The following is a 14414-nucleotide window of genomic DNA, read 5'->3' as shown; positions in this document are numbered from 1 at the left end:
TCAGATTTCTCCATATCCTCACCAACATTTATTATTTTCCACCAACTTTATTATAACCATCCTAGAGGATGTTAAGTGGTGTCTCATTGTGGTTTGGGTTTGCATGTCCTTGTGGTGATATTTAGCATCTTTCAAGTTTTTTCGTTCATCTTCACCTTTTCGTCTCTCATTGAGGAATGACCATGACTGGGAAGTACAGAACTCAGTTTCCTCCACGTGCATTACCAAGGGAAGAAACCATGCCTTGTTTTTATATTTCAGCACCAAGCACAGTGCTAAGCGCATAACACATGCTAAATAAATGTTTTCTGAATTTATGAATAGATGAATGATTGAATAAAATACACAAAAATCATTCCAGTCCCCTTTTTTTCTGTCCAAATCCCTCCCAGAATGCTCTTTTTTAAAATGTCTGATGGAAGTTTTGAAACTCTTGAAGTGAATTCAACAGATGACTCATGGTTTGCATGATGCAAAAGTAAACTAAGAAAAGCTGTGATATTTAAGAAGATAATCCTGTACATTACCAGATCTCACTCTGAAGTCATTTGTCTCCCTCCCAAGAGGGGCCATTTTTCTAAAATAAAGTCTGAGCAAAGTAATTTCTAAGAAATTGTGAAAAGGACTCATTTTCTTCTGTTTTCCTTGTGGATTTTTTTTCTGAAATGTAAGCCCTCTGTGACCTAGTTTAATAAAAGATCTATGAAAATGTCATGGTAAAGCATACAGCAAGTCATCTGTCATTTCAACCTGGCTAATCTTTATTGAAACCACTAAGAGTTTACCAAGTCAAAGAACTTCTAAGGGGCCATGATCAGGGAAAGGAATGATTTTGTTTTCTCAGCCTTTCCCTTCTCCACATCCCAACAAAGCAGACCTTGTTTTGATTTCTGCACTCGTCTAAAGATATGTGCTTCAGTGGTAAACCACTGATACCATATGAAACTGAATTTGCCCTTTAGAATCAGTTTCTTGTGTTTGAACATTGTCTACAAGTGAAGGGGAAGAGGCAAAGACTGGTGGGAAGTAGGCTGCTCCTGCTTTGTTTTTAAACTTTAGTTTCCTGGGCCAAGGAATTTAAATTAATAAACCAATAGTACACCAAAGAGAGTTATCATGGTTGGATTTTCTTTTTTTTTCTTAATAGAGCCTCCACATCACCCAGATTTGTTGGGTTTTCTGTCATAACAGCACAAGTTTACAAAAAAAAAAAATTTTTTTTTAGATGGCTTTGTTCATTCTACTTAAAGTTAACTGTCTATTTTTAGAAAAAGGCCAGCATTAGTTATACTGGAAGTTAGGACATCTAGTTAGAAGATCTCTGCTTTAATTTCCACTGTGACCCTCAGGAAGACCAAGCAAACTTCTGAAAGCCTGTTCACCTCAAAAGTACTTGATGATCTCTGAGCTGTAAAATTTTCTCAATTTATTGCATGGTGCCTTGATTCCAAAGTGGATCCAGTCTTCTAAGAAAAAGTTCTGAAATAAGGCTTGCAAAAGAGATTATGTTCTCCAGAACCCAGAGCACTCCAGATGTCTCAAATCTTGGCCTCTCTCCGTGATTCTTTGGCTCCAACAGCCTTCAGATGTATTCCCACCTGCACATCAAAACTGATCATACCTATTTCTAAGGCACTCTGAAATCCTGGGCCTACTAACTCCGTGCGTGTGAGAGAAGGTAGTGGAGAAGTATAAGATATGAAGGAAGTATATGAAGTCAGGGAAAGACTTTAAATTTTTTCTTGTTAAATAATTTATTTACCTTTTATATTTAAAACTAAATGATCACAAGATGTAAACCCTAAAGCAAAAATTGGATTAAAGTGTATAAAACAATTTGGTCCTGCCTCCTCCCTCATGCGCCTTACCTCCTGTCCTCCTTTTATCCTCCGCCAAGCTATGGTGTGTCTTTGACTTTAGCGTGATATTTTCCCCTTACATTCCTCTTTTTTCCTTCTTCACAGGGTACATCCCCAGTTATTTAGACAAGGACGAGCTATGTGTAGTGTGTGGTGACAAAGCCACCGGGTATCACTACCGCTGCATCACGTGTGAAGGCTGCAAGGTAATTGCCCTGGGACCAGTGAGCTCGGAGCTCAGCCCAGCTCTAGTCCCCCTTCCAGGATTCCACCAGAATGCAACATGAAGTTTTAAGTTCAAACTAGAACCAAATCCCAACATTCACGGCCGTGATCATCCATGATCTGTGACTGGCCGTCCTCCTCATTTTTTGGCACGTTTAAGAACAGAATTTATCTTTTTTTCCAAATCAACAATAACTACATGAATTTGCAAGAGTATAATGTCTGGCTTTTAAGACAGGGAGAGAACTAATAAGATGAAAAGAAATTAATATTCTCACTGTGAATTTAAAAATGCACTGATATTTTCTAATATATTATCCCAAGAAATAACCATTTCTCCTCCTGTTTTATACCCAATGGTTGAGGAGACAGAACGTACCCTGCCACATACTATTAATCTAAGTAAATATGCTCACTTTTGTTTATTTTTTTTATATGCTCACTTTTAAGGGTTCCATTAGAGAGTATCTTTGAGGCTACTTAGATTCAATTATGTTCTGAAATTATCCAAATTGGCTTTCTGCACAGCTTTCAGCCAGTAAGTAAATTCTGGGCATCCATCAGCTAATTTTATGCTCTATAGACCCATCTACAGGAGATACTTGACAAGAACACACCCGTGATCAACAGTTCACTTCCCGAAAGTGAGCCTAAATTTGCCTACTTACACTCTTCATCATCAAAATTAAGATGAGCTTTCTGGAAAATATCTTTTGGTCCAACAACCTAGCCTAGAAAATAAAGTCTACTATAAAAATAAAGCTCAACCCAGTGCTAGATTCAGCGTTCAGCTAATGTTTTATAAATGAGGCAGTATATTAAGTCAGGGAAAGACTTCTTAAATGTTTACTTGTTAAATGTTTTATTTACTTTTTGTACTTAAAACCAAATGATCCCAAGATGTTAACGCTAAAGCAAAGATTGTATTAAACTGTATGAAACGATTCAGTCTTCCCTCTTCTGTCACCCACCTCATCTCCTCCTCTCTCTTCCCCTCATCCAACTACCCCTGTTTTTTCCTAACCTTTGACCCTGAACCCCAAAAATCAGCATGGTAGCTTCGTTTCAAGGTAAGGTACCCCATTTCCCTAATGGAAGATTTTCCATGCAAATTCCCTGTGCATGAAATTCGGAAACACTTAGCAGAAGCCTGCTAGAAGTGTTTAAATGATACAGCCTTTGGAATCAGGGGCACATCCAGAAGTTTCTAAGTTCCCCAGGCCCTATATCTGCAAGACTTTTGCAATGTGATGTAGTGTGCTCTCATTCATCCAGACCCCTTTGATCTGGAATTTGTACCTTTTAACAAAGATTGTGCTAAAGATTACTATTACATCCATGAAAATAATGTCTTAAGGAGTTTAATGGAAGCGAATACAAGTAAGTGCTGACTATTAACTAATTGGGGGACTTGCAGACTGTCTCTTGAAAGCAGTTTTATTGGCTTGATTTGAAAGCAATAACACTGCATTACTTTAGATATACTCTCTCACTCTGAAAGCTCAATAATTCAAACGGGCCTTTTTTCTAAATTAGCCCCAACTCATAAAGCTTTGCCTACCTGATTATGCAGCACCGAGATTCTTTCAAATCAGTTCCTAATGGTAAATTCTGAATTCTGGGAGAGACTCTAATGAAAATTCCATTTAATACTCAACTCCCAAAGTGACTCTAAAGACCAACTGTGCCTTACAGAGAACTTAATGCTTATTAGTGATTGACTTAAACAAAGGGAAAATCAAGCCTATTAACCCGTGTGCCTGCTTCATGTATGTCTTCATCATGATCAAGAAATCCACTGGCCTCTTTTTCCAAGATCACAGGATGTTGGGGGCCTGATTCAACTGAGGTTTACCTAAAAGAAGAAATCATGTAGCAAAAAGCTAGATTTTTTCAGCCTCTGTCCCTTTATCTCAGATCAGAATCCTGTTTCTAGGATTGCTTCCATCATAAAATCAGAAAGATGCTTTCCAGGGGTAATTATGCAGATCGTGCATTTAATATAAAGACAAAGTATCATAGGAAAAGACAAGGGAGTTTTTCAAATGAAACACAGTTTTTAAGAGTGGCCAAAGATGGAAGAGGTTTGTGCTTCATATACTGATTATTCAAACCTACGCTTTAAAAATATTTCTACCCCATACTTGCAGTGTGTATGGGAAGAATCTTTTTGCCCATTTTTGCCCTGAAGACAGCAAAAATCTTTTGGAGCTGTTTTGTCTGTTTTGATGAGCCAGTTTTTTATGCATCTTTTATAGAAAGAATGTTGATACTTCCCCACAACAAACTATTTTTTTAAGAAAGATTCATAGATTATAGCAGTTGCCCAAATATTGACACTTAGCTCCTTATCACACTAATCAGGACCTCAACTCAGACCACTAAGAAGTGGATCCAGTTCTCCTCAAAATGCAGAGAAACATCTCTGATGTTGATTAATAAAAGCAAAACCTCTCCTCACCAACAAATCATCAATGAAATATATAGCCTTATTTAGTCCCTGGGACATGTCTTTTGTTACCTCACCTCTAAAAAGATTTCTGTAGGTAGACTATATTAAATACTTTCTATTCGGTTCACTTCCAGAAGTTAATTTTCGTCACTTTTTAAAAATTAAGGATCTAGCACCTTTACATTTGCTCAAATGAAGTGATCCCTCATCATGTGTCAAATATGCTTTTATTATAACTTAGGGGAAGCCAACATCTTAAAGGGGATTTGGTCACCCAAGAAAAGTCATCAGAGAGATGCCATAGAAAAGATGATATTATAAATAGCACAGCCCACCACCCCAACACCTTTCTCAACATAAGCAAAATATAAATTATTTCATTTATTCCATTTAAAAGTTCACAGAGTAGACATTTGGAAAAATGAATGTTACCCCAGTGTCTTATATACCACAGCTCATTCTCTCCTTAGCATTGTCAGACTCTTCAGTAGGCTCCCCCCCCCTCCTAGACATGAGTCAGCCTCAGAGTATGTGTGAGAAAAGGGTCTCCCCAACAACTATCCTATCCTCCTAGCAGCACACATTCTCCCTGATGCCCTGGACTTTGGTGCTGCCACCTCTGGGGAAACTTTGCCTCCTCCAGAAGGAGGTATGCTACCCAGCCTCTCTCCTCCCTGTCTGACACATGTCTTCTTGCCAGGAATCTCCAGGTTTCTTTTGCTCTCCAGGCAGGGAAGACCCATGAAGGGTGGATTGGAGAGAAGGCAGCAGTAGGCAGGTAGAGTAGGGTGGTTCACAGGGCAGCTTGTCTTTCAGTGCTGTGGCATGCCCTGACATTCATGCTGTAGCAGAATTTGCCCACCTTGAACACCCAGGGAAAACCCACCAGCATGACAAAGACCTGCCATGTGTGATTGAGTGAATCTTATAATACTATAGCAACTCATTCAAACTAATGGACATAAGTGTTTAAGGATACAATATCCAAATAATAATGGGGCAGTTTTCCTGTTAGAACTTAAACAATAAAAATGACAAGGGTTTTGCCCACATGCCCCCATATCAAGTCCATTAGTTTCAGTCATGGCTCTCATTTTTCTATTTTATCCTGCTCTGCCCAATAAAAAATCCTACTTTTGACCTTTTCATTATAAGGTAGAACTCTTACATCTGAGTGAATATGCAGCGGTATATGTACATAATCAAAGCCAAGGAAAGTTAAACAGGATCATTCAAATTTGGGCTTAATCTAGGTCAGCTATTACGTCAGTCCCTATTTATGTAACAAAGTTAGAGATCCCTTTAAGCTTTAGTAGATAGTATCCTTGAATATTTGTTTTTGCCTTGCTAGTCTACTAAAACAGATAAAGGCGGGGGGTGCTACTTATAATCTGTTCATCTAAAACATTTAAATAATACAGTAAAATTGGATTCAGTTTATATCATATAAGCAGTTAGGTAAATAAGACTTGGATTCTGACTCCTGAGCTCTAGGCCGAGTTTCACGGTGTACTTACCACATGATTTGGGGCAAGTGATTTAACCTGTCAGAGGCTTAGTTTTTTAATACCTACAGTGGAGATATAAAGAGTACCTAGTTCATTAGGTTGTAGAAGAGACAGAAGGATATGGAAGTTGTCTAAAGCACTTTGCAACGTGCCCCTTACAATAAGTGCACACTCTTCACCATCATTAGTGGTACAATACAAAAGCACTGTTGCCAAGATAGGAATACCATGTCCAGGAAGGTTCTACTAGAACACACCTATAAGAAGGTTTATGTCACCTAAACCTGGACTAAATGGCATCCTCAGCAGCCTTAAGAAAGGAAGACACCTATTGAACTTCAGGGCATATGCCTACTGATACTGGAGAGAGAGTACTATGAAAGGAAAAACCCCAATGCAGTGAGCACTGAGAAAAATTGGGTGGAGAGACTGGAATTTTCTACTCTTCAAGTACTGCTGTTTCAAGGGTTATCCGAGCTGGCCATGGACATTTCAAGAGTCAAAAACAAGAACTAAACTAAATCTCTAAAGGTCGTTTAATGCATCCATTTAATTACTAAATGATTAAATTATTAGTTAATAGAGTATCACAAGCATCCAGCTCCTTTATTCTCCAGTACAAAGTGTAGCAAGGTTCTTCACAGCTTAGTTTAACAACGCAATTATGGCACTCTATGAAATGAAATAATATAATTTATTTTTATTACTCAATGTTTGCAAAAAATAAAAATGAACACTGGATTTTCCCATTAACCTCTTTTCCTTAATAAATGCCAAAAAAGATACTGACTCTATCTGTAGTTCTAGACATTTTCTTCAGCTCAGATTTAGAATTCTTTAGATTCATTTTGGGCTAATTGTCCTGTATATGAATAAGTAGGAGCTACAGGCCCATACGCAGGTAAGGTCCAAAATAATCCATCACAAAATCCATTTGTTATATGGACACAAAATCCTGGAGTCATTTATTTCTAGAAAATATGAAACTGTTGTCTTGGGTCTTTCTTTCCCATGTAGGGTTTCTTTAGAAGAACCATTCAGAAAAATCTCCATCCATCCTATTCCTGTAAATATGAAGGAAAATGTGTCATAGACAAAGTTACAAGAAATCAGTGCCAGGAATGTCGCTTTAAAAAATGCATCTATGTTGGCATGGCAACAGATTGTAAGTAATCTTCTTCCTTTGTTTCACATTCAAGAAATGTTGATTGGGGAAAGATCTGGTTCAAGGAGATCAACCAGGCAGAAAAGAAAGCAGGAACCCATGTGGACAGAGAGAAGACACCTAGCACTCCCGCAGACCCCTCACGCCCAGCCACTGCTGGGTGGTTTCCATCCTACCCCATCCCTATCAACTCCTAACTCTCAAAGTATCTAGACCACACATGAGGGGAAGTGATTAAATTATCCCTATCATGTCTTCAGGACTATTAGCATTACTCTCTTCAAACAGATTACGAATGAGTGTTCTTGTCCAGTCCCCTTGATGAGGCATAGTTTTACGTACGACATTTGTGTGGTGAGAGCTTCATGGACTAGTCCTAATATTTTTCAAAAACAGAGACAGGGATTTATTTTATGGACATTTTTGGAGATGGGGCACTGGCAGAAAACATCGTGTTCAGTAATTTCTGAAGAATGTGAAGTCGAGTGCTATAGCATGAGTCATCCTGCAGTTGTTGTTTGTTATATTTTTAGCCCATAAAAACATTCTAAGCTCCAGTCCTCCTACCCAGTTTTCAAAGTGCCACAGCATATGGTGGTGAGATTAGCCACTGGAGTCTCTTCTTCCCGCACCATGCAAGGGATTTACACCAGTCACTTTAATTAATCTAATAATAAAATAAGAATTGTGTCGTTCAGAATGTGTGGCCTCTGTTTTGCCAGGCATCAGGGTTAATGGTTTCTGTTGGCATAAGTGTTTTGCACCTCAATGAAAGTTTCCAACTTTTAGTTTAAAAAGAAGAAAAAGAAAGAAAACAAAAAAGGAAAGAAGAAAAGGATGCAATGAGGATTTTCCTCAGAAAAGATGAAATAATCATGGCTCACATTTATGTGAGAAACAGGGTTCTCTCAGCAAGAACAAAAAAAATCCATGAAATGCCGTGCTTTGGCCACTAAAAGAAGACAGAATAGGGAATCTTTAAAAAGGAGGAGTGTTGTGTGAGGGTTTTAGGCTGGAAATCCTGGGTTAATCCCCACCCCTGGCTAAGTGTTCTGTCTTCATCTTTTAAAGACTTTTAGCCATTGCCAACAATATGCCTGATAAGGATATATGAAAATGATTGACCTAGAACTGAATATTTAGATGTGTCACCATAAGTGACTGTTACTATTGAGTGTCCATTTCATTGTTTGATTGAGAAGTTAAAAATAGGAATGTTTATAAGGTTAAAAAAGCTCAGTGTTAATCTGGACTGGGTGGAAATTAATTTTGAATGCACCCTGAGAGGCATTATAAGAGCTCAGGCTTTATAATCAGAAAAACTGTTGCAGTCCCATATCTGCCACTTATAGCTGTGTGACCATCGGACCTAACCTCCGGTTTCCCTTCGGTGACATCATCACCTACCTTGCAAGTTGTTTTCAGGATTAAATTAGATAATGCATGTCAAATGCCACAATCCCTAGCAGAGGAGGCATTTGGGAAAGGGGGCTATGAGTGGAGTCCACTCCTCATCCCCCTTTAATAAGGGAACCAAAGTGACCTAATAGGGCTCATTCACATTTCCCACATTTGCCATAGCTCACCTGATTTGGATGATCCAATCCAACTGAGATGACCTGGGGTTTCAGTATTCTGTTTGTGGAATAGCTGAGTACTTTTGGTTCTCTTCCTCCTGCTATGTTTGCTTTTTTCTTTTCCTACCAGGTCACACCTTCATCAAGAAATGGCCCTAGGACAATGATGTTGTAGAACTGGAATCAGGAGTCCTGGGTCTTGCCTTGGCTCTGCCATGAACTTGCTGTGTGACTTTAGGCAAGTCATGATCTCTCTGGATCAACTTCCTCCTCTGTGAAAGGAGAGAGTTGGGCTAGATAATACCAAAGGTTCTTTCCAGTTCTAAAATACTATGCCTTGGTAGCATAAAACCTGAGCCTTTCCATTCCATTGATAGTTATTAAGAGTCCTGTAAAATGGTTTTGTTTTGGAAAATAACCACAGAAGTAGAGGTTTCTTGTTATCTGCCCTTCTTATGTCCCTTTTGCATAAGTGGTAAAAGTCATGGCTCTATTTACTGCATTAGCACATTGAATACCCTGTGAGGTGAGTATTGTTGATCCCATTTTATACAGGAAGAAATGAAAGCTCACGGAGCCTAAGCAACTTGCCAGAGGTCACACAGCTAGAATGTGGTAGTGTCAGGATTCAAACCCAGCTCTTTCTAGATTCCAAAGCCTGGGCTCTTTAACCACCATTGAGGGTAGACCAGTTAGAGACTAGAGCAAAGTGAGTACCTGGGCAGCCTGAGATAGGCCGAGCCTCATTCCAATGAGCCCTTGAGGGAGCTAATAAAGAGTTGGGGTCCTTTTTATCTGAGGAAGAGATCATTAGCCTCCTGCTCAAGAACTTTTCTTTAACCTGAAGTTCTTTTTACTAAGAGCCATTTGAGGGCAGCAGAGGAGGAACAGAGACCCTAAGAGTGAATCCAGATGATTGGCTATAGACGCATAGACTGAATCATAGACTCATCTGGGAACCCATGGGTAGGACAGATTTTACTTCCCTCTGCTTCCTTCTTCTTAGGGCCACCTTCTGTGGAGTGGGGATGCCCATTGTCCAACTTCCCGCAGAGCTTTATTTTGAAAAGCTGGCCAGGCATTGGGAGTCTGGCAGTAGGTCTCATGTGGGACCATAGCTAGTCAATGGCAGTTTGCTGCCAAAGGGAGAAAATACCCCAGTGTGACCCACCATGCAGGACCTGCTCAGCCATCTGGCATGGGTGGTCCGGGGCGCACGTGCAGTCTGCCACGTGTCTGCCAGTGTCCATGTGTTTCGTCTCATTTTTCTTCCCCTCCCAGTGGTACTGGATGACAGCAAGAGGCTGGCAAAGAGGAAGCTGATTGAGGAGAATCGGGAGAAGAGACGGCGGGAAGAGCTGCAGAAATCCATCGGGCACAAGCCAGAGCCCACAGACGAGGAGTGGGAGCTCATCAAAACTGTCACTGAAGCCCACGTGGCCACCAATGCCCAAGGCAGCCACTGGAAGCAGAAACGGAAATTCCTGGTGAGGCTTCCCGGCACAGCTGAATATCAGCTGCATGCTCCACACTTTCTCCTTCAGGTCACTCAGTCCTCATCACCCTGGGATGCTGGTGTTACTGCCCCCATTTTTACTGATAGGGAAACTGCATTCCCAAGAAGTCAAGTGACTTGCAGAGTCAGGATTTGAATCCAGGTCTGTCTGAGAACAAAGGTCACTCCCCCCATCCGTTGCTTGTGAGTCACTAAATTCTAAAGTAGTTTCTTACGCCACATAATCTGTTTCCTTTGCTGTTAATAAGGCCAGCCTTAAATCAACTAATTAGTAACATTCTTTACCTGCCAGCTTTCCGCTTTTATGCCCATTTCTTCTCCCAGATACCCATTTATATAGTTAGTCCCCTAAACTCACCCCAAGATATCCTCTTTAGAATAACCCCTAGAATGAAGTGTCCCATATCTCAAATGTATTTTTATGTCAATAGAAGTCAAAATTTTTAGTTTAAAATAAATGAACTTGAGTCCAGGAAGACAAGGGGAATGGGGAGTACGGAGGGGGTTTGGAGGTGATATATGGAGAAAACAGGCCTTTCTAGGCCCTTGGAAGATCAATGTTGAATGTTTTTATAAAAACTAACCACTGTGAAAGTCCTTCCCATTCATTTCTCCTTTGGACCTCACAATGCTTTGGGTTAGGCTGGAATTACTATCCCCATTTTACAGATATGCAAACCAACCAAAGGCCTTATTTGGTTCACCCAAGTTCACACTACTAGAAAGTAGCAGCCAGGCCTAGAAGTCCAGGCTTTCCACCTACCTCACCAGATGGACTACCCCACCCACCACCACCAGCTGGTGTTTGACCATCTCAGAGACTGACCTTGCCCTTAGTTTATGACAGTGAGCACCTCACTGAGCCCCAGCAGCAGATATTCTGTGGGTCTGTTTGTCTCTCCAGGTTACATTAGCATTCCTTCCCATCTGAACAAAAAGGTATGGTGTATAATTGTCCTTATAAGGAGACAGTTTTCATCACCATTATAAGGAGATAGTTTTTTCATGGAAACAGTATAACAACAATCTTAAAGAAAATTTTTGGAAAGAAAAAGCTGACCCATAATCCACCTGCCATCAATTACTTGCACTGTTGTCAAGAGCAGGTTCTAACATACTCTGTTGATGGCATCTGTGAACAGTAACATTAGCAAACACTTAGAGAGCTCTTACCAAGTGTCAGGTTCTATTCTAAGTGCTTTCCATACATTAACCTAAGCCAACCATGTAGGTAGATGTGGGTAAAATCTCCATTTTACCCAAGCAGAGAACTGAGGCAGAGAAGTTAAGGAAACTTACAGAGCCCCACAGCTGGTAAGCAGTGGTGATGGATGGCCCAGCTCCAGGATCCATACTCTTAATCACCACACTGTGGACTTGGTCACCTACACAAACCCAAAGATCCTTTGAAAGACACATGTCTTTGGAGGGGCAGCCTCTTAGTGCCTTGATCTTGAATCCTTGGGCCCACTGTAGTATATCTGCCAGCAATTAGAAAACATGAATCCTGGATAGATAGATCAATTCTAATCCAACGTATTTGGGGCATAGCAAGATAGGGTCCTGCCTACCCCAAGCCTAAATCTATCCTCTCCCTAAATGTGTGAGCTATCAATGGACATTGTGGAAACCATTTCCAGGCCTGATTTGAGAGTAGTGACAGAGCTGAATTTCAAATACAGTGGAAGATTTGGGGCACATCTGGACTTCTAGGGAATTTTACACTTCAGTTTTCTCTACTCCAGAAAGAGAATGAATACTAGTCTAACTAAACTCATTTCAGTGGTCACAAGGATGCTTCTTTCTAGACTCTAAAGATCTGTTCTTTTATTTAAAAAAAAAAAAACATTTATTGAGCAGCTACTGTGTGCCAGAAAGTGAATAAGTCAGCTCTATTCTGGTGGAGGGAGAAAAAAAGTAAGGATTAAACAAACAAGATGAATCCAGGTGGTGATATGTGCAGTGAGGAAAACAAACACCATGACGGGACAGAGTGATGGTGAATTGGAAGTGGAGAGAGACTTCCCTTCTCTGAACAGGGTGGTCAGAAAGGTCTCTCTGGGCAGGAGACATGAGCTGCGTCTGAAAGCTAAGAAACAAATTCTATACGGTAAAATCCAGTCAGATCTCTTTATGCCTTGTGGTCTCTTTAGCAAAGATGACACGATGGCTAATGATTTAAACCAGATCTGCACCTTTAGCTCAAAGGCCCCTAATGCTTTTCATCAGTCTGATCATCTACAGAAAGAACCAAAGAAAGTATGGCACAGGATGATTTGCCATTAGTGTTTTTGTCAGGGCCATGCGGTTATCCAGGAACAAGAGTTCTCTTTGGGAAGCTGACATTTACAGAGTAACTGTTTTACCCACCTGTCTCCCTCCCAGGGTGGAGCCAACGTGAAATGTATATTTTGTAGATCCTTGATCTGTTCAACAAATTGTCTCTCTTGGTCCAAATACAACGAACTGCTTCTTCAAGCCATTTTTTTCTTAGAGGGGTGGTGGGGGAGATCAGAATACCTCCATGGTCCTGTCTGTCTCTACAATGAGCTTCATTTCTATCAGCCAATCCCCTTCTATGACTGGGATCACCACAGCATCTGCTCTACGGAAGGACTATGTTCCATTCAGTATTGTCACTTCAGTGTCCATCACATGTGTGGTTGAGACTTGTGGTAGCTCTTGTCAAAGATGGCTGCCATTACATCGTTTCTTCCCTGTGTATACAGGTCATTCTCTCCCATGGAGAGGTGAAGTCTGTTCCTCTCTCTCATTGAATGTGGGCTGGGTGTGTGATTCCTTTAAGCAACAGATTTTAGCAGAGTAACTTTTAAGGCTGAATCTCGTGCCAGACCAGACACCAGAAATGTGGGTAAAGAAGCCTACAGATGACACCAGCCTCTGCTGCTATTTGAGAACAACTATATGAGGGACCCCAAGTGAGAACCACCCAGCTGAGCCCAACTCTGAGCAACAGTAAAAATCTGTTGTTTTAAGCCACTAAGTTTTAGGGTAGTTTGTTACACACCGTAGATAACCGCAACAGAACTCAATAAAAATATTTGTGAAACAGAATGTACAGTTCCACTGGCCCATGCTCAGAGACAGTACAGTTAAGCCCTGTGTCTCAGCCAGTTTACATATTTACACATACCCCTTGCAGAAGGGTGACTCCGATTGAGTATGTATGCTCAGGATAAAAATTTCACTGAGTGGTGAATTATTCCTGCAAGGACATTAAGAATCCTTCATTAAAGGCAGCTTTGCTAAATGATATCCGTGTCTGAATAGGCTTCTTTATTCTAATAGACACATTAGGATTTGTGTCTCCCATGTGGCTGCCTCTATTCTGCTTACAACACTGCTACACATATTATTTCATTTATTTGTATGTGATGATGGCCCATCTTCTTCTGAAAAAGAATTTGAGAAGACCTATTATGTTAATAATAGTATAGTAATAGGGGTGCCTGGGTGGCTTAGTTGGTTAAGCAACTGCCTTCAGCTCAGGTCACGATCCCTGGGTCCTGGGATCGTGTCCCACATTGGGCTCCCTGCTCAGTGGGGAGTTTCTTCCCCCTCTGCCCCTCCCCTCTGCTTGTGCTGTCTCTCTGGCTCTCTCCCTCCAATAAATAAATAAAATCTTTAAAAATATAATAATAACAGTATAGTAATATATCAGAAGGGACCAAAAATTATATGTTGTCATAAAAACTGGAAGTATTCATTTATCTGGAACAGGAAAATAACTTACTCCCCAAAAGAAGATTCTTCATTTTTCACCCTAACACCAGGACTCAAGTCAGAAATAGAGACTGGTGGTTTGACCTGGGTTTCAAATCTATATTTGCGTCTGTAGAAATGAGAGTCATTGGCAAATAAACTTTTTAAAAAGCCATGTAGATTTTCATAATAATTCCAAAGCCACTCTTTAAAACTACTTCCAAAAGCATTTAAATCATAATTTTCTAGTTTTCTCCAATCCACCCAAATCCCTGATGGTACAGAAGTGCCCAATGTAACCACCCTTCGGGTGTGGTGACAGCAATGATGAAACAGAGAAGTGCACTGAGAAGGGAACAAGGGCCATCTGAGCCAAACAAGGGAAGCAG

General features: G+C 40.4%; 1 protein-coding gene across 18 annotated transcripts in view; it reads left to right on the top strand.

The window, feature by feature from the left end:
* The window catches only part of THRB (thyroid hormone receptor beta), a 375214-nt gene that overhangs the window by 336790 nt on the left and 24010 nt on the right, over positions 1-14414 (top strand). For all 18 annotated transcript variants that reach the window (XM_044383354.3, XM_026496908.4, XM_057315953.1 and 15 more), the window contains 3 exons: positions 1965-2065; positions 7062-7209; positions 10068-10273. In XM_044383354.3, coding sequence (XP_044239289.2) covers positions 1965-2065; positions 7062-7209; positions 10068-10273 — 455 coding nt within the window. The remainder of the gene's footprint in view (positions 1-1964; positions 2066-7061; positions 7210-10067; positions 10274-14414) is intronic.

Source organism: Ursus arctos, unplaced genomic scaffold (genome assembly GCF_023065955.2).
Source record: "Ursus arctos isolate Adak ecotype North America unplaced genomic scaffold, UrsArc2.0 scaffold_20, whole genome shotgun sequence".
NCBI classification, from domain to species: Eukaryota; Metazoa; Chordata; class Mammalia; order Carnivora; family Ursidae; genus Ursus; species Ursus arctos.
This window is presented reverse-complemented; position numbering and strand designations above follow the sequence as displayed.